The sequence below is a fragment of the Erpetoichthys calabaricus genome, chromosome 10 (assembly GCF_900747795.2).
Source record: "Erpetoichthys calabaricus chromosome 10, fErpCal1.3, whole genome shotgun sequence".
NCBI classification, from domain to species: Eukaryota; Metazoa; Chordata; class Cladistia; order Polypteriformes; family Polypteridae; genus Erpetoichthys; species Erpetoichthys calabaricus.
The window spans coordinates 19,653,845-19,674,228 of NC_041403.2; the positions used below are offsets into that span (position 1 = coordinate 19,653,845).

At 41.3% G+C, this 20,384-nt stretch overlaps 1 protein-coding gene across 1 annotated transcript in view; it reads left to right on the plus strand.

Moving 5' to 3' along the window:
* sgip1a (SH3GL interacting endocytic adaptor 1a) overlaps positions 1-17,928 on the plus strand; it is a 337,919-nt gene extending 319,991 nt beyond the window's left edge. Inside the window, exons 23-24 of the mRNA XM_051932771.1 lie at positions 2,691-14,958; positions 16,163-17,928. Of these exons, the coding sequence (XP_051788731.1) occupies positions 2,691-2,713 (23 nt within the window). The 3' untranslated portion in view covers positions 2,714-14,958; positions 16,163-17,928. The remainder of the gene's footprint in view (positions 1-2,690; positions 14,959-16,162) is intronic.
* Positions 17,929-20,384: the final 2,456 nt, after the last annotated feature.

The window sequence follows — 20,384 nt, forward strand, 5'->3', positions numbered from 1 at the left end:
GTCCAGCCCAAGACTACACTGATACGAACTGCTTGTGAGTTTGCGTTGGTGGAGTTGGAAAATTAAAACTCTTGTATAATTATAGATGGACGTCCTGAGTCAGTTCAGAGGCAAACGTGTAATGGTAGGGAAACAGGATAAGCAATGCAGTCACAATGCCCTGTCATAACAGGTAACAGTGTGGAGACTCATTATGCTAGGCACAGGTTCCTGTTACTCGTTACAATGGACAGGTGACTTGGAGGTGGCCTGTCCCATTAAATAAGAGTGAAGCACTTGGAGAATGACTCAGAGTTATTTTTGGGTGATACCAGGATGTAGTTCCTGGCCAGGGCTTTAGGCCAGAACAGCTCTGAGTTAGGAGGAGAATTGGACAAAAGTTCAGTTAGCATGAGGAAGAGTTTTCTCTAAGAAAGGTACAGTCATATGAAAAAGTTTGGGAACCCCTCTCAGCCTGCATAATAATTGACTCTCCTTTCAACAATAAAGATAACAGTGGTATGTCTTTCATTTCCTAGGAACATCTGAGTACTGCGGTATTTTCCGAACAAAGATTTTTAGTGAAGCAGTATTTAGTTGTATGAAATTAAATCAAATGTGAAAAACTGGCTGTGCACAAATGTGGGTCCCCTTGTCATTTTGCTGATTTGAATGCCTGTCACTGCTCAATGCTGATTACTTACAACACCAAATTGGTTGGATTACTTGTTAAGCTTTGAACTTCATAGACAGGTGTGTCCCATCATGAGATATAAAGGTATTTAAGGTGGTCAATTGTAAGTTGTGCTTCCCTTTGACTCTCCTCTGAAGAGTGACAGCATGGGATCCTCAAAGCAACTCTCCAAAGATCTGAAAACAAAGATTGTTGAGTCTCCTGGTTTAGGTGAAGGCTACAAAAAGCTACCTCAGAGGTTTAAACTGTCAGTTTCAACTGTAAGGAATGGAATCAGGAAATGGAAGGCCACAGGAACAGTTGGTGTTAAACCCAGCAGGTCTGGCAGGCCAAGAAAAATACAGGAGTGGCATATGTGCAGGATTGTGAGAATGGTTACAGACAACCACAGATCACCTCCAAAGACCTGCAAGAACATCTTGCTGCAGATGGTGTATCTGTACATCGTTCTACAATTCAGCGCAATTTGCACAAAGAACATCTGTATGGCAGGGTGATGAGAAAGAAGCCCTTTCTGCACTCACACCATAAACAGTCGCTTGTTGTATGCCAATGCTCATTTGGACAAGCCAGATTCATTTTGGAACAAAGTGCTTTGGACTGATGAGACAAAAATTGAGTTATTTGGTCAGAACAAAAAGCGCTTTGCATGGCGGAAGAAGAACACCGCATTTGAAGAAAAACACCTGCTACCTACTGTCAAATTTGGTAGAGGTTCCATCATGCTCTGGGGCTGTGTGGCCAGTTCAGGGACTGGGGCCCTTGTTAAAGTTGAGGGTCAGATGAATTCAAACCAATATCAACAAATTCTTCAGGATAATGTTCAAGCATCAGTCACAAAGTTGAAGTTACGCAGGGGTTGGATATTCCAACAAGACAATGACCTAAAACACAGTTGGAAATCTACAAAGGCATTCATACAGAGGGAGAAGTACAATGTTCTGGAATGGCCGTCACAGTCCCCTGACTTGAATATCATCGAAAATCTATGGGATGATTTGAAGCAGGCTGTCCATCAAATTGAACTGAACTGGAGAGATTTTGTATGAAGAATGGTCAGAAATACCTCCATCCAGAATCCAGACAGTCATCAAAGGCTATAGGAGGACAGCGTCTAGAGGCTGTTAGATGTGCAAAAGGAGGCTCAAGATAGATAGATAGATAGATAGATAGATAGATAGATAGATAGATAGATAGATAGATAGATAGATAGATAGATAGATAGATAGATAGATAGATAGATAGATAGATAGATAGATACTTTATTAATCCCAAGGGGAAATTCACATACTCCAGCAGCAGCATACTGATGAAAAACAATATTAAATTAAAGAGTGATAACAATGCAGGTAAAACAGACAATAACTTTGTCCAAATTTATGCACCTGTCTAATTTTGTGTGTATTTTCTGTTAATCTAATAAGTAGTATTTCAGCAGTGGCATTGTTTCCATAAGGCATGTCATATGTTAAAAGGAAGTTGCTACTTTGAAAGCTCAGCCATTGATAAAACAAAAATCCAAAGAATTAAGAGGGGTTCCCAAACTTTTTCATATGACTGTACAATTTAGGTCAGAGTCAATAGTTACCCCTAAATTCTTTACCTCCATCTTGACTTTTAATCCTAATGCATCAAGTTTATTTCTAATAACCTCATTATATCCATTATTGCCAATCACTAAAATGTCTGTTTTCTCTTTATTTAGTTTGAGAAAATTACTACTCAGCCATTCAAAAACGCAAGTAAGACATTGTGTCAGTGAATCAAGAGAGTCGGTGAATGAACGCTCATTGAAAATCACAGAGCAGGGTTTAGGAGCAGCGAAGAAGCCAGGGTCTTTAAAATTTGGGTGTCTACCACGTTGGTACTGGTTAGGCAGTGACCCCTAGGATTCTTGGATGGGAAGGACAGAATTCATGTTTTTCATTTAATAACAGTCAGCTGCAGAATGACATTTAAAGAAGAGCATTTCACAAGTCAGAAGGCACGCTCATAATCTTTTTCTTTTTCCCAACAGGCAAATATTTGGCTGATAACTGAAACGCGGACCACTGAGAATTCAGAAATCAGCCCTTTGGATGGGGTTCAAATGGCAACAGACCTACTACAGGTGCTTTTATGCAATGAACAAAGGAAAAGAAGACAAAAAAAGACACTTTATATTCTCTAATCAAAGTGGCCAGTCCAGCAGTATTATAAAAGCTATATACAATTGGTAACAGTTTTAAAGTGTAATTATTGTATTTGTAAGATGTATTCATTTCAGAACATATGTATTTCAGCAGTTAGATACTTGAGGTTTATGAAGTTAGTTGCTCTATTTTTAATATTTATTACCAACCCTTCTTATTGCTGCTTTCTTACTGTTCCTTGATCACATAAAAAAGCAAACCTTACGTAGTAACAGACATATTGTTAAGAGCTCAAAGCAGAAGGTAGGGTCTCGAGTCAAATCTGTGTGCTTCTGGAAGGACTCCCGTGTTTCCCGGTCATTAGGTCGTATTGAAGAAAAGCAGTTGTTTAGTTGGACCTTTCTGAGAGTGGGGGCCACGTCACCTGGATGGTGTTTTTTAGAGACGGGTGGGAGGGTTTCATTGAAAATAAGCTTGCAAAAGGGTCAGTTCAAGAGCTGCAATTGTGATAAACTGAGCCAAATGTCCACTTGGATGGTGCCCTGGTAATGAGCGAGAGGTTCCTTCTTCCAGTTTAGACCAATTTAAACCCTTAAGTGATTCAAATTGAAAATCACGATATCAAAGCTCTTTTATTTTTTGCCCTGCAGTTAACAGTTTGTGGCACAAGTGACGGTCAGTCATTAGTAAACTGCTCCTCTGATGCCCTCGTTTTTTTTTTTTTCCTTATTCTTTTCCTTGTTTCTTGCAGGACAGATGTGGATTTTTTTTTCTTTGCTAGCATGGCACATCTGGACAAACAGCTAAATTTGTTAGTACCTAGATTCCCACCATAGTAAACACTCATGCAGAACCTGTGGCCAAGTAGCAATCACCAGATAGCAAAAACTTCATTTAAGAAAAACAAAAACTTGAAGATGGAGGGTACTGCCAGAGTGTACTCACTCATTGAGTGTGTGGTCCCTATATGCCATAATGCCAGGCAGTAACCTTGTCTGTGCATTACATGTGTGTACAGCTACTCAGTGGTAGCAATGCTGCCTCACGGTAAGGAGACCAGGGTTTGCGTTTTCATGATCTTCTTACGTCTGCATAAGAAGCCCAAAGGCGTGCAGGTTAGGTGGACTGGGAATGCTAAATTGGCCCAGTTGGGTTTGTGATGTGTTCTCCGACGATGGGCCCCTAGTGACCCTGCTCATGATTATGCGGGCTTTGAAGATGGTATGCTATCGTATGATATGCAAGTATATTCCGTTTCTTTTGATATAGCTGTCATACCTGAGTACAGGCACAGAGCATGCTCACAAATCCACGTTCACAATGCATTAACGGCACTCTGGATGCGGAAAAATGTTTTTCCAAGACAGTCCTGGACTGGTCTACTGTGAGGGGAGCTATAGAAGACTAAACTAAGCTAAAATTTCAATGAGGAGCTGCTCAGTATGAAAGAAAGGCAGGTGTACTCATCTGTACTGACATTTATCTCCACGCCTCACATCAACCACCTCCACCATGTCCTCCAGACTCTTCAGTCAGAGTTACAGGATGGGCAAAAAGTAACAGGGAACAACATACAGAGAGTGGTCGTGCCTGTATAAGGGGTAGCATGGAGCACAACATGCAGTCAAAAACCTCGAGGACCCCTGCTCATGTTTTCACTCTTACTAGCTGACACAGAGCGCTAGCAAAGATAAATGACGCAAGGCTCATCTAAGCTGAAAGCAACTCATTTACAGGTACAGTAAACCTTGCTTAGTCAGGCTTAATGGCTTTTTTTTTCATATTAAATGAAACAAATATTTTGAAATCTTATCATCCAAAGCTGTGCTTCACCTCACCTCACTTCCATGTGTGAGTTTGTGCCCTCAGCACCATGCTTTCTTATGTAGGATGTTATCCACTCATGCTGCGGGCCGTACCCCATTTACTTATTCCAGTTTCTTCCAGAAAAACTTCTCAGGCTGACCAAGTCTTAAGAAACTGCATAACCAAGCAGAGCGTGTTCAGTGTGCCCATTTAACTGAAGCCACAGTGCTCTCCTCAATATCTCATTAGCTGGAATCCTCCTCAAACCAAATACATGACCCTGTAGTTTGCCTTATCCATCCATTATCCAACCTGCTGTATCCTAACTACAGGGTCACGGGGGGTCTGCTGGAGCCAATCCCAGGGTGCAAGGCAAGGTGCCAGCCCACCACAGGGCACACACACTAGGGACAATTTAGGATGACCAATGCACCTGACCTGCATGTCTTTGGACTGTGAGAGGAAATCCACGCAGACACGGGGAGAACATGCAAACTCCACGCAGGCAGGACCCGGGAAGCAAACTCACCGGTCTCCTTATTGTGAGGCAGCAGCGCTACCTACTGTGCCACCGTGCCGCCCCGTTCAAATTGTATATGTTATATATTTCAAACAGCCCAATCACAGAACACTTTTTGATATTTGCTGGATGGAGACACTCTGCTTAATTCTACCGTGTCGTTTCTTTTTCAGTGATTGTCTTGAGGACTTGTGCCTGTGCACAGTGGCAACAGTATTATTGTGGTCATTTAGTAAAGTGATTTAGATCAGGGGTCGCCAACTCCAGTCCTGGAGGAGCACCGTGGCTGCAGGTTTTCATTCTAATCCTTTTTTTAAATAAGTGTTCTGCTTGTGCTGCTGATTAACTTTCAGTTTTAATTCAATTGCTTTTTCAAGATTTGCTCCCCTGAATTGCTTCATTTCTTTCCTTAAATGACACCCAAACAGAAATGAAATGTGAAGTGAGGGAGGCAACAGAAGGGCCTCAAAATCCAATCAATTCTCTCCAACCAGCTGCTTATTGAGGTGCCGATTCCTGTCATTAATTAAACTCGTTCTTTAATCCCGTGGCTTGTTCAGAAGTGAAATGTGGAGTGAGTGAGCCAACAGAAGACCAACTCAGTCAGGGCCTCAAACTCCAACCAATTTCTCTCGAACCAGCTGCTTAATGAGGCGCTGAGTCTTGTCGTTAATTAAACTCGTTCTTTAATTCCACTGTCGGGCAACTGGTGCGCCGTGAAAACTTTTGTAAAATATTTAAAATTGCTAGTGTTTTTGAACTTTTGGTTGATTAAAAAGATATTTTATGTTGGTTAATCAGATTGTTGAATAAACGAATGTATTTATTTTGAATGCAAGTTAAAATTTTCGCTGTTCGCCATTCATCATAATATCAACACCAGCAGTGTCAAAAACACATCTCGTGAGACTTAAAAAGTCTCGTTGTTAGAAGATCTCGCTCACTTTTACGGATAGAAGAAGGCGGAGCAAAAATAGAACGAGAAAATGCGAACGCTACATTTCGGCTCATGCCGGCGAGAGAGTATCGCTGTAGCTGCAGCTCTCACCACTTAATCATCTGAGTATTATGGAAATGAAGTCAAAGAAACGCGAGAGACTTCAAATGATTGACATGGAAATGCGCGTCTGTCTTTCGAAAAATTGATCCTCGCATCAATCTCATATGTGCTGAAAAACAATCTCAACGTTCACATTAATTAAATTTAAGATTTATCCTTTGATTCCTTTATTAATAAAATGTCTTTCAAACTTGTAAAATTAACTTTTTATTGGTGATTGTCCATAGACTTTATTTATGGGCAGTCCCTCAGGTGCGCCGCAAAAGAAAATTTTTGGACTTAGTGCGCCGCAACTCGAAAATGGTTGCCTTTCACGGTTTAATTCCATGGCTTGTTGCAATAGCAGACATTTCCAAAATTGTGGATTTTCTCTTTTCTAAGAGCAGATCAGCATTCCTGAGACCTTCACCTTTCTTTATTTTCAGATAGTGTATGATGGTCACAGTTTGCTGGTCCTGTTTTGGCTCATTTTGTATCTCATTATTATTTGGCTCTGCGGTGGGCTGGCGCCCTGCCCGGCGTTTGTTTCCTGCCTTGTGCCCTGTGTTGGCTGGGATTGGCTCCAGCAGACCCCCGTGACCTTGCAGTTAGGATATAGCGGGTTTCATAATGGATGGATATTGCTTGGCTGCTAATTAAGGTAAAAGAAACAATTGAGGGGTCCGAGTCTTCAAGAACAAGTGAATTCAAAAGAAGTTAATTAGCTGCAAAAACAGGTCACTAATTAAGAAAAGGGTTAGAATGAAAACCTGCAGCCACTGCAGCCCTCTGGGCACACCAACTACAAGTGAGAGGCCTGGCAATCCAAGTCCCAACACATTTCCTTGTTTTATTTACCTCTAAGTTTGCGTTGCTGGAGACTATTTCCTTTTATTGTGCCTTAGCTTTCCACCATTCCTTTTGCTGCTAAAAACTGGCCCATCATCTTCTCAATGTGGTTTCCTTATTTCGAATATTGAGGTATACTAAAAAAAAAAAGAAAGAAAAGGTCCTGCGGTGGGTTGGCACCCTGCCCGGGATTGGTTCCTGCCTTGTGCCCTGTGTTGGCTGGGATTGGCTCCAGCAGACCCCCGTGATCCTGTGTTCGGATTCAACGGGTTGGAAACTGGATGGATGGAAGAAAAGGTCATTCAAGTAAGAAGTGACATGGCATGAGGAGAGCATAAAACAGACTCCTCATCATCAGAATTCACCAGGAAAAGAGGCTGTAAAGTCAAAAGGTCAGGCAGTGGCAAGTTTATCATCTTTCAACACCTGAGGGCTTTCACAAAATCATGTCTAGTCGTTTGTTTTTCTTTTTTGGCATTTGGTAAAGTGCATGGCACAATCTAAAGGCAGCTCTGAGCGTAACTGTCCCCCAGTTGCAAAGCTGGACCCTTCTTTTCTGTCAGATTGTACAAAGTGTAAATTTCAATCTCCCCTCCATATCCCATTGGGCGTATTTATTGTGTTCCTTTTCCTCTCTTATTCGCTTTCTGTTATTACACAAACAGCAGTGTTAGAGTCAACCTCAGCAATATATTTTTATCTGTTGATAATCCTGTTTGGTTGTAAAAAAAGAATATTCTGTATATGATTAGAATTTAAATGGTAATGACAATTTAGAAGCCCTAGAACTATAAATATTTCTCATTTTTGTTATCTGTGTAGATGGGGTAACCTGTGTACAGTATAATGCTAAGGTATAATTTTTTATTTATTGCAGATCTAATTTTTTAAACTCAAGTGCAACATATAATTTAAGAAATATACTGTGGAAAAAAAAATTAAAGATTACTAGCTGTCTTAACTGGATGTATTGTGCTTAAGGAGAATTGCAATCTAACAAACGTCAAAGAGACGGAACTCTCACAGAGTAACACGAGCAAAGACTCTTCATTTCTTCCTATTATAACAACAAGTCGCTGTGAGGAAGGTGATACCTTTATTGTAAACCTAAAAAACAAATAACCTTAGAAGAGCAGATTGTGATTTTTATTTAATAAATGTCAAACGTTTTTATCCAACCGATATTTTGAAGTACAAATGCTATGTGACCGTTTGGACTGATTCACCCGTGACAGATGTTCCTACCCCATACTGTAATAATTTGTCATCTTTGATTTTTTTTTTATTTCAGACTAGTGAAATTATTATTGCAGTTCAATAATATCTGGGGCAAATTAAAATGGTGACTGCACCACAGGTACTCTATACATCTTTTGCCTGAATTTTCTTTTTCCATTTTACGTGGGTTATTACTACTGTACATATCAACTTTTGGTAAATAGCTACCTTACCGCTCCAGGGACATGGGTTTAGAAACTTTCATACAGTATATACTTACTACCAATCAGAAGTTCTACAACACCCCCATTCTTTCAGTTTTTATCATAATTTTAGCACTTCAAGCCCAGTGAATAACCTTAAATGGTACACAGGTAGGCAGTGAACTGCCAGATATTTTAAACAAAAGTTAATAACAAGTGAAACGTAATGTCTTTTTCAGAGTTATACAAAATGACTTTTTCAGGGAACAAGTAATGTGTTAATAACATAACAGATTTTCTGCACTATTGGATGTTAATTTAGCCTTGAAAATTGATGCAAACAATTCCTGCAGGTGTCCCGGCTTGTGTGGATTACTTACAGACCCTGTGTCTAAAATACAAGCAGTGTTAGGTCACGGGTGTCGAACTCCGATCCTGGAGGGCCGCAGTGCCTGCAGGTTTTCATTCTAACCATCTTCTTCATTAGTGACCAGTTTTTGCTGCTAATTAACTTTTTCCTTAATTTTAATTAACTTGACTCCGCCCCCTTAGTTGTCTCTTTTTCCTTAATTAGCAGCCAATCAATAATGAGACACAAAACAAGCCGCCACATCACACAATATCTGAAAATAAAGAAAGGTGATGGTCTCGGTAAGGTCACCAGAACATTTTGACGGTGTTCTTAGAAGAAAATCAGAAAAATCGACAGTTTTGGAAATGTCTGCTGTGGCAGAATGAGAGCAGCGACAAGCCAATTAACAGCAAGCATCAGCTTCTCATTAAGAGATTGGTTGAAGTTTGAAATCCCAATTTAGCTGGTCAGCTCGTTTCACATCTCATTTTTGATTGGCTGTCATTTAATGAAGAAAGGAATCAACTCAGAGGACTGAATCCTTAAAAACAGGGCTACGAAAATGAAGGGAACAGAAGTGAATTAACAGTGAAAACTGGTCACTGATTAGGAAACGGGTTAGAATGAAAACCTGCAGCCACTGCGGCCCTCCAGGATCGGAGTTCAGCACCCCTGCGTTAGCATGAACTCCCTCTGAGGCGTTATTTGGACGATGTTGCACTGTACGGTGCTATCATAATGGCAAGAAAAAGGCAATTAAGTCAGGAAGACAGACGGGCATTATAACCCTTAAAATGTAGGTCTTCTTTTTTAGAGAAAGTGCAAAGAGAGAGCCCCTTTGGTTTTTATATGACACAAGTTTTTTGGAATGATGCAGGAATCCAGGGAACCCTGGAAATGTGGGTAGCTGGAGAGAATGTGCAAAATCCATGCAAACAGTGGCTGGGGATTGAACCCATGTCCCTAAAGCTGTGAGGCAGTTGTGCCAACCCTTTCTGTAACACTAAATATCAAGAACATGATACGTACTAAAATAAAATCACACATTTGTGATGCTAATACTTGGTGTGGTAATATTCCCTACAAAAATTACCAAAAAAAATGTCTAATAGTGCAGTCACTGTTCAAATGCAACATAACCGTTGGACTTGGACACGGGTTTTTCTTCCTGTTGTACAAACAATGTCTGTCTTGTTTCAGTAATGACTCTTTTCTGTCATCCCTTGAATCAGAGCTACCCTTTCATTTACTGTAATTCTAGAAGAGAAGTAACTGCACCCTTGTGTTCCTTTTGTTCTCCACCTGCTCTTTTCATGTCATTGTTCCCTGAAGGCATTCGTTGACCCCTTTTTTTGAAAGACAGCATGCCATGCTGCAGGACATAAAACGAGAGTAAAATCACGTCTGGGTCACTCTGAGAGACTCTTCACTCTCTCTGCTTCAAGGGTAATGTGTCCTCACAATGGCATTTATTTTTCTGACTTTGTTTCTGTGGTTCGGTCGTACGTGATTGTTTTTTAAAAGTCGCTCTGCGTGTGTACCTGACTTTAACCTCGTAAGATGCTGCTAATCCATATTGACATATTTTTAGCGGGGTGTCGCAAAGCCAACATCTTGCAGTTCTTGATCTATGAAATACAAAGTGTGCAGGTTTGAGGCACCGCAGAGTTCAGATGGAATAAAATGCAATTTTTAATGTTGTTGAAGATTGAAACTTATGCTGGCTTTTATTTATTTTGTCCTGTCCTAATTGCAAGTCAGAGATCTTGGCAGCCATCACAGGACTCGCATGCACAAAGACACGACATTCGCCTTAGCACAGCTGAATTGTGGGAGAGCACCACAGTCTGTGGAGGAACCCGACATTTTCACAGGCAGAACATACTCCCCAGCAGGCAGTTTAACTGGGCCCCAAGCGAGTCAGTAGGCCAATACGCAGTCCCACCACCACAAAACCTTGGAGCACAATTTTTTTAAAAGTTGAATGAATTTCACAAGACAAAAGGAAAGTTAGAAAAACACACAAACCAGTTTTATACCAACTTGGTGTGCACACCCTGCATGTCAAGACGGCCGGCAGGAGATTTAGAACAAAACGCGTCATTTGGCTTCATCCTCTTTCCCTGCCGTTTTCACTTTTGTCATAGTGTCTATTTGACTCACTCTGAGGTTATAATGTCCTCATATGCTGAGACAATGCTGTGGCTTCTGGGTTGAATTTTGACCCGAATTTTAGGTACCCTGGACTTGAAATTGTTCACCGCAATCCCTGTTTTCTATTGATTGACCATCATAACCTGTAGTACCAATTATCCCAACTTTTAAAACAGAGGACATCTAGGATGTCAACAAAAAAATGTACCTTAATTGCAATATAGCGTCCTGGTGCTTCCTGTCTTGCTATATGGTTGCGAGACATGGACGCTATCCAGTGACCTGAGATGAAGACTGGACTTCTTCGGTACTGTGTCTCTTTGGAGAGTCCTTGTGTACCGTTGGTTTGACTTTGTGTTGCTCATGGAGTCCCGAATGAAGCACATTCCCTGCATTGTGAGGGAGCGTCAGTTACGGCACTACGGCCAAGTGGTGCGTTTCCCCGAGGGTGATCCAGCTCATAAGATCCTCATTGTGGCTGGACCAGGCCAAGGGGTCGCCCATGTAAGTCCTGGCTGTGGAAGATAGAGGGTCATTTCCAGAGGGTGGGACTGGACCGCATGTCCGCATTGGGGGGGTTGCCAACCGGGATCCTGAGTTGTTTTGTTGTGTAGCGGGAGCGGCAACGCACTGTACCAGTGCATGCTCCCCAACTTGACTTGACTTGACTTAATTGCAGCGGAAAATCCATAAAAGTCGAGCGGGTTAAATCTGACCCAAAGGACAAGGCAGTGTTCGAAATGTGTAGCAGCAATACAAAAAGACGAAATTTGGAAAATGTTTTGTTTTCTTTGTAAAGTTAGATCACTTTACTAAAACCCTTCACATTTCCAATTTGAAAAATACGCCAATTGTGATGTTTGTATGGGCTGTGAACAAACAAATCCACCCTACATGAAGAATAAAATCCACTAAAGTGTTGTTATTCTAAAAATGAACTGGTAGCAAAATTAAAGAGCCATACGAGAACAAAGCCTAGAGTCAAAATAACCGTCATCAAGGCCAAAATGTTAAATAGAACTTCAGAGCAAAAAATCTAAATCACAAAAAGACTTTCCGACAGAATTTTATAGCAAAGATTTGTGTTATCCATAATCTCAATTAAAGAAAGGTCATCATTACAGAGCTAATAACCCACTGCATCAGTTACGCCAATTAATCACAACCTCAGAAACTAACAATAAAGGATCTGCATCTTAACAGCAGGACTCAGAAAATGTCTGTGTCCTATATCAAAACAAAATGGAATTGGAATTGGAAACATGGCAAAAACAAATCAAAGTTTAAATTGGCACTGAATCTCAAAACTAACAAATATGGATTCCTGTTGCGTGAAAACCTCAGATGGGTACCAAACCCCCATAACAACATGAAGAAAATCCTAACAAAATGTAACAGTGAGTGGACTCAAAACAAGTATAGGATAAGGCAGTGTTCAAAATCTGACATCTGGAACGTTTTGTTCTTTTTTCTTTTGGTAAAGTTAGGGCACCCTTCACATTTCTAAGCTGAAAAGGTGACATTCAGGATGTTTTTGATAGGTGGTGAGCAAAACACAAAACACTGTAAATGGAGAGTGTATATGAGAGTATATATACAGTAACTAGCTGTCCCCCACGGCTTCATCCTCATAGAAGTGAAACAGGACAGCTAGGAGGGCCCTGCCTGGCTCCCTGCTCCTGACCTAGAAGGAATGTTCAAGCAAATTCTAGAAAAAAAAAAACATACCTAAATCTGTTAAGTAGTTCTCTCGTTTGCTAGCTAAGTGGATGTAAAATACTCCCCAAGGCTGGCGCGTGAGTCGGCCCGCTACGTCTCTCTCAGATTCACACAATTAAATCGGTACCGCAAGTGATACTTAGCGCGATGAGAGAAGTCGCAAAATCAACCGGAATGTTCAAGCAAATTATAGAAAAAAATCAAAAACTGTTAAGTAGTTCTCTCATGAAAAGTGGACAGACATACAGACAAACATTGGATTCTATATATATATATAGATTTAGCTTTAGGTAGACAGATATAGATATCTCTCTATTATAAAAGAAAATCTTGAGATGAGACAAGACTATTTCCAAGAGATTTTTTCAAGTCCCGTGAGACGAGACTATTGGCTAGAGATTTTCTCAAGTCCCGCCCTCCTCGCAACAATTTTCAAACATGTCCATGGGCCACACAACTGTCATTTGTGTGATTGGTTTTGCCAGACACAGTTCCTGTGCACCCAGCTTTTATAAATTTTTACGTTTTCCTCACTTTAAGTTCCCAATTAAAGAAGACGTATTATGTCCAAATCTTATTGAAGAACTTCATCCCGAAGGGTTATCAACAGAAGAAATGTGTACACGGGCAATCCTAGCACCGAGAAACGATGAAGTCAAACGAATTAATGCAAAAATTGTTGATCGGTAACACGGCAAATTTGTTAAATGCGTATCAATAGACTGTGCTGAAACAGTTGGTGGTGATGGTGTGGAAGATGAAAACATCAAACTTACAATATCCCATAGAATATCTACAACCGTTAACACCAGATGAATTACTGTTGAAAGAAGGATGTATGACAATTAATAAATCACAGGGACAAACATTTGAAAAAGTCGGTTTATTTATTTGAGAGAAAGAAACGAAATTCACTCACGGGCAGTTATACGATGCATTGTCATGATGTAAGTCCAAACACGGAATCAAAATTCAATGCGATATTGACGAAAAGTTAATTTAAAAAATTGTTTTTCCTGAAGTTTTACAGTAAAAGTGTAAGTTAGTTTCAAATACAAACAGAGCGAAAACGTATAACGCAACAAATATCACTAAAGCAACATGAAATATAATTTTCTTTCAATTTAATACATTTTACTATTTTTTTACTATGGTTAATTACTCGCTGTAATGTTAAAGAGTTAGTTCTATTACGCATATGTAACAATTCCCATTTAAATTGTACATCGGTATCCGCATACACTAGTGGCAGATCCGTGAAGTGGGTAGCACGTGGCGAGCGAAGTGAGCAGAAGGCAGAGCCCCCTAGTATTCTATATAATTCTATATAACATTCTGCAACAAGAAAAATTTGTAATATCTCAAAGTACACTGCACACTTGTCGCCTTCCCAAGTTTGCAAGAAACCAACTCCACTCACCATAATCAGGGAGAAAAAGTAATTTCATTTTCTTAAAATTTAAAAAAGTACAACTTCTCTATGAGGAACAGTCTGAAGCATTCTCATAATTTGGCAAAAATGTGTTAATACAGTTATAAAGTAAATAAGTCGAGTCTCTGTTAACCTTTTTAAGGGCTACATCACAGCTGGGCTGTGTGATTGCATAGTCATTCGAAACAGGGCAGAGGAGGGAGGTGTGCTAAATTTGACATGAAAATTAAATTATGGGAGTAGAACAGATTGCATCCTTAATTTATATCTCATTTATATTATTCATGAAGTCCATAAAACACAGGCTTCCCCCCACTTTATGAAGCTAATCCGTTCCTGAAAACTGCTTTGTAAGAGGAATTTTCATAATGCAAACATCTAATTACCACTTATTTAAATGGAAAACATTTTTAAGTGCACCTTGTCCTCAAAACTGAACCCCGTTTTTATAGAAATAACAACAAAATTAGTTTAGTGATAACATTAGTCATCTAAGCAGACCTTAATAAGCCATTTCCCCTTCATTACTTGTAAATGCGGTTTACCTTTGCGTTCTCATGTCAAGTTTCACAGTTCAAGGAATGGCCTTTTGATCTTTCTTTGGATTTTCCAAATATTTTACAACATTTTTTGGAGCAGTTGACACTCAGGATAATGCAAGTGGTCATGGGAGAAGCTGCACAGGTACACCTTGCTGCAGCCTGCGGATTCAACACCACCCTGTTTGTCAATGTTATAAGCTACAATTTCCCTTAATTTTTTTGTATGAAATCTGCCACCTTTTTGTAAGTTCTTGGACTCATTTTGTTTTTGTTTTATACCAAGAATCTAATTTTACAATTAATTAGTTTGTGGATGGCGGTATGGTGGCGCAGTGGGTAGCGCTGCTGCCTCGCAGTTGGGAAACCTGGGGATCTGGGTTCGCTTCCCGAGTCCTCCTTGCGTGGAGTTTGCATGTTCTCCCCGTGTCTGCATGGGTTTCCTCCCACAGTCCAAAGACATGCAGGTTAGGTGGATTGGTGATTCTAAATTGGCCCTAGTGTGTGCTTGGTGTGTTTGTGTGTGTCCTGCGGTGGGTTGGCACCCTGCCCGGGATTGGTTCCCTGCCTTGTGCCCTATGTTGGCTGGAATTGGCTCCAGCAGATCCCCGTGACCCTGTGTTCGGATTCAGCGGGTTGGAAAATGGATGGATGGATGAATTAGTCCAGTGGGGGTGGCAAGGTGGCGCAGTGATAGGATATAGTGGGTTGGATGATGGATGGATGGATTAGTCCAGTGGATCGAGACTGTTATTTTAAAATGAGTTCATGAAGGACATGGGGACACAGTTGGAAACATTAGGAAGTTCTTCTTTACACAAAGAATGATATACACTTGGAATAAGAGACCCAAATAGTGTGGTGGACAATAAAACTTTAGGGACTTTCAAAACTCGACTTGATGTTTTTATGGAAGGAATAAGTGGATAGGACTGGCAAGCTCTGTTGGGATGAATGGCCTGTTCTTGTCTAGAGTGTTCTAGATTGTTCTAATGTTTCTTCTCACACTCCAAGGCCATTTGGGACTGGTTTTGCTAAACTGGCCCTATTCTGAGTGTCTATGTGTCTGTCGTTTACCCTGCGATAGACGTGTGCCTGTCCAGGTTTTGTTCCTATCTTGCCCCTTGTGCTTGCTGGGTGAGGCTCCGACTGGAAGGATAGACTGTCTACCGGAAGGCACGGTGGCGCAGTGGTAATGGTGCTGCCTCGCAGTTAGGAGACCTGGGTTCGCTTCCCGGGTCCTCCCTGCGTGGAGTTTGCATGTTCTCCCCGTGTCTGCGTGGGTTTCCTCCCACAGTCCAAAGACATGCTGGTTAGGTGGATTGGCGATTCTAAATTGGCCCTAGTGTGTGCTTGGTGTGTGGGTGTGTGTTTGTGTGTGTCCTGCGGTGGGTTGGCACCCTGCCCGGGATTGGTTCCTGCCTTGTGCCCTGTGTTGGCTGGGATTGGCTCCAGCAGACCCCCGTGACCCTGTGTTCAGATTCAGCGGGTTGGAAAATGGATGGATAGATAGAATTGAAACCAAGCTTCTTATCCACAAACTATTAGTTTATTTGAGCCATTTTTGTTGTTTGATCGCCATTTGTGCTGCCGTCGTTAGGAAGCTTCCCGTGTTGTTTGGGGTAGGACCTCTGAGGTTGTGTGACAACAGGTTTAAAAAGTCATCGAAAAGTTCATTTCCTATGCGAGTTGGCAAATTCCAAATCCATTTTTGTCTTTCATTCTTCTGTTAAATTCCCAAGTGTGTGCGCTGGTCATGACTCGTACAAGTATTTTTGATATTTGTCTTGTGATTTGGCTTTGGTAACAGTGTGTCCAACTTCCTAGTTTTTGACTAATTGCAGCTTTTAGTTATTTATTTTCTCTCGGTTACTTTTTTAAAAAGGCTCTCCCTGGTTCTCTAGCGGAACAGTCAGATTGCTGCGAGGACCGTCACTAAATGCAGCATCAGCTGTGAGATTGACTGATAACTAAGATTGCCACGTTGCCAGCCCTTGGAGTGACGGTGAAAGATGATCGTGTTTTCCTTAAATTTTTTGTGAATGTTTGGTGTTGGATTTAGACAAGATTTAAATTCATTCTGGGGTCTCGTATAAACATTTACATTCTGTGACAAAACGTTTTTGAGTAATTGAAAATTATTTTAACGCCATTTTGTTTTCATAGGGTGTCGCCATTTTCCATCAGTGGCATCACCTGTTGCTGTGATGAGCACTCCCAACATTCCCCACAATTCTTCAACAGATGACGTCATTAAAGCAGCTATATGTACAGTACGACCTGACACATGCCACATCCATTTATCTGAAATTGGGTTTTGTTGTGAACTTTAGTTTCTGACTAGCAATTTGGGCTTTGACAATCGATCATTCGATCATCGGGTATGAAGCTGGTAAATTCCTAACCACGTCTTTTCCCCTGGCCCTTTACATTAAGGTTATTCGATATCTCTTTCGAGTCAGTACAGATCAGCAGCATGTGTTTGAAAGTCATCCCAGACTTGGTCTTCGTGTATGTGAAAATTGAGCGTCATTACATTTCGTAGGAGAAAGGGTAGTAAATGCCTTTTTTCATAAATACAAATTTTCGTAAAACATGAGAAGCCAGTATAAGTAAAAAAAAATTAGGCCAAAAACACTTACAGAAAACATAAAAGCGTATCCGCTTTGGAGTGCTTTAATACTTAGTACGTAAATCGTGTTGAATCGTGTTTTCTTTTTTCTTCAAAATATATTTTTCTGTACAGAGTAACAAAGAATGACTTTCACCTTTGGTGATTACCATGTAAATTTGTAGCTGCATCTCATTTTTACCTCTTACATGATTGTCGCTTTACCTGCAGTAACAGGTCCTGGAGTCTGTGTGTCAACGTCTACCGGCCTTTGAGAGCAATGGCTAACTAAGGCAGGATGGTTGCTGAAGCATTTGCACCAACCCCGGTGCGCCAAATGCCGATTTTATGAATGTCTGTGCAGGGTCAGTCTGTTGTAAATGTTACTTGCCTTATAGATGAACTAGTGTATCATGAGTGGAGAGCAACACTCCTGTAAATATTACCTTTATTTTTTTTAATAAATGTTATTTTATTTAGTCGTGTCCACATTTTATCCATTGCACACACTACTGAATATGCAATTATGTTTTAATTTATATGTACCCGGAAAAGAACTACTATTGTCCCATTTATGAATAAAGTTTTAAAGCAATTGAAATAAAATGACCATAACGTGATAACTTGTCTTAAGATGTCAACCAATGTCAGTTCTGTTGGAAATAAAATGGAAACTGTAAACTAAGTGTGTTATCTTTTTGGGTTTTCTTCAAGGTCTGTTCTGGGAAAAAAATTAATAAAAAACCTCATACAGTGTTTACAGACACAGCGGGCGCCATGGTGGCAGAGGTCCATCATCCTCGGCTCAAATCAAGTGAACGACATTCTGACAAAGTTAAGTGAATAGAGAATAACAAGTTAAAGTATGATGGGCAATCAAACTTGTTTCATAACAAAATGGATCTGGGTACTTACAGACCAATTAAGTCTTACTTCGGCACCATCCAAAATTATGGAATTTATCTACTTCTTTTTTCGGCTGCTCCCATTACGTGTTGCCACAGCGGATCATCTTTTTCCATCTCTTCCTGTCCTCATCATCTTACTCTGTCACACCCATCATCACCTTCATGTCCTCTCAGCACATCCATAAACCTTCCCATAGGCCTGCCTGTTTTCCTCTTGCCTGGCAGCTCTATCTTTAGCATCCTTCTCCCAATATACCCAGCATCTCTACTCTGCACATGTCCAAACCAATGCAATCTCGCCTCTCTGACTTTGTCTCCCAACCGTCCCACCTGAGCTGACCCTCTAATGTCCTCATTTCTAATCCTGTCCATCCTCGTCAAACTCAATGCAAATCTTTAACTCTGCCACCTCCTGCTCTGTCTCCTGCTTTCTGGTCTCCAACCCATATAACATAGCTGGTCTCACTCCCGTCCTGAAGACCTTCCCTTTCACTCTTGCTAATATACGTCTGTCACAAATCACTCCTGACACTCTTCTCCACCCATTCCACCCTGCCTGCACTCTCTTCTTCACCTCTCTTTCACAATCCCCATTACTCTGTACTGTTGATCCCAAGTATTTAAACTCATCCACCTTCACCAACTCTACTCCCTGCATCCTCACCATTCCACTGGCCTCTCTCTCATTTAAACACATGTATTCTGTCTTGGTGGTCCTACTGACCTTCATTCCTCTCCTCTCTAGAGCATATCTCCACCTCTCCAGGGTCTCCTCAACCTGCTCCCTACTCTTGCTACAGATCACAATGTCAAAACTATGGAATTTATAATCCATATTACTAACCGAGAATGGTAAACCGGATATGGACGTAGGGACCTGCCCGTGGACGCAGGAGACATAGTGCGCAGGTGCCACACAAAACCCCCCTCCCCAGAGTGAAACGGGAGAGACTACGAACCGTCTGACATGCTGCAAGCAGGATAAAGCGAGGTCAGAAATAAAAGACAGAGTAGGAAACAAAGTAAAACGTCATAAAGAGGTTAAAGAACGGGGCCAAACACATGGAGAGCAGGTTACAGATGATGAAAACTGGAATGCAACAGCTTCAAAAAAACCTAGGCACGAAACACATGCACAGCGAGATACAGAATATAAAAGCAGAGAAAACGACAGTTAAACGTGCACACCACACAGCGGAGGCAGACCCGGAAGGTGCAGGCGCCCGCGCGAAAGTACGAAAGGCAAAGGCGCCTACACAGCATGGTAAAATCTGACATAATACGGAAGGTGCAGGCGTTGCCACCATATTGTGAGTGGCACTACTGCATAGTGAAGGCGCAGGCGTCACCGCCATATTGTGCGTGGCACTACTGCGGAGTGAAGTTAGGAATAATGTGCTGCTTGGAATCGTACAAAACGCCGAATGCGACCCACCGTCTGAAACTGCGGAGTCAAAGCAGGCACAGGTTCAAACCGAACGAGCTCGACTGACGGATATACGCCTACAACGCGTGTCTCAAACCGCAGAAGCAACGCAAGCTCCTACAACGCGCGTCTGAAACTACGGCTGCCCAGCGGGCACGGGTTCAAAACGCCGGGGGTAGGCGAGCGAAGCGAGCAGGGGGCAAAGCCCCCTTGTAAGAAATAAATTAGAAAAGAATGTACATGCAAATAACATCAAGACACTATATAAAAGCGGTCGGGATTGTCCTTCCGTCCCGTGAGTGCAAAGCATAGTGGTACAGTAATCCCTCCTCCATCGCGGGGGTTGCGTTCCAGACCCCCCCGCGAAAGGTGAAAATCCGCTAAGTGGAAACCATATATTTATATGGTTATTTTTATATTGTCACGCTTGGGTCACAGATTTGCGCAAAAACACAGGAGGTTGTAGAGAGACAGGAACGTTATTCAAACACTGCAAACAAACATGTGTCTCTTTTTCAAAAGTTTAAACTGTGCTCCATGACAAGACAGAGATGACAGTTCCGTCTCACAATTAAAAGAATGCAAACATATCTTCCTCTTCAAAGGAGTGCGCGTCAGGAGCAGAGACTGTCATAAAGACAGAGGAAAGCAAACAAATCAATAGGGCTGTTTGGCTTTTAAGTATGCGAAGCACCGCGGTACAAAGCTGTTGAAGGCGGCAGCTCACACCCCCTCCGTCAGGAGCAGGGAGAGAGAGAGAGAGAGAGATAGAGAAAAACAAACATCAAAAATCAATACGTGCC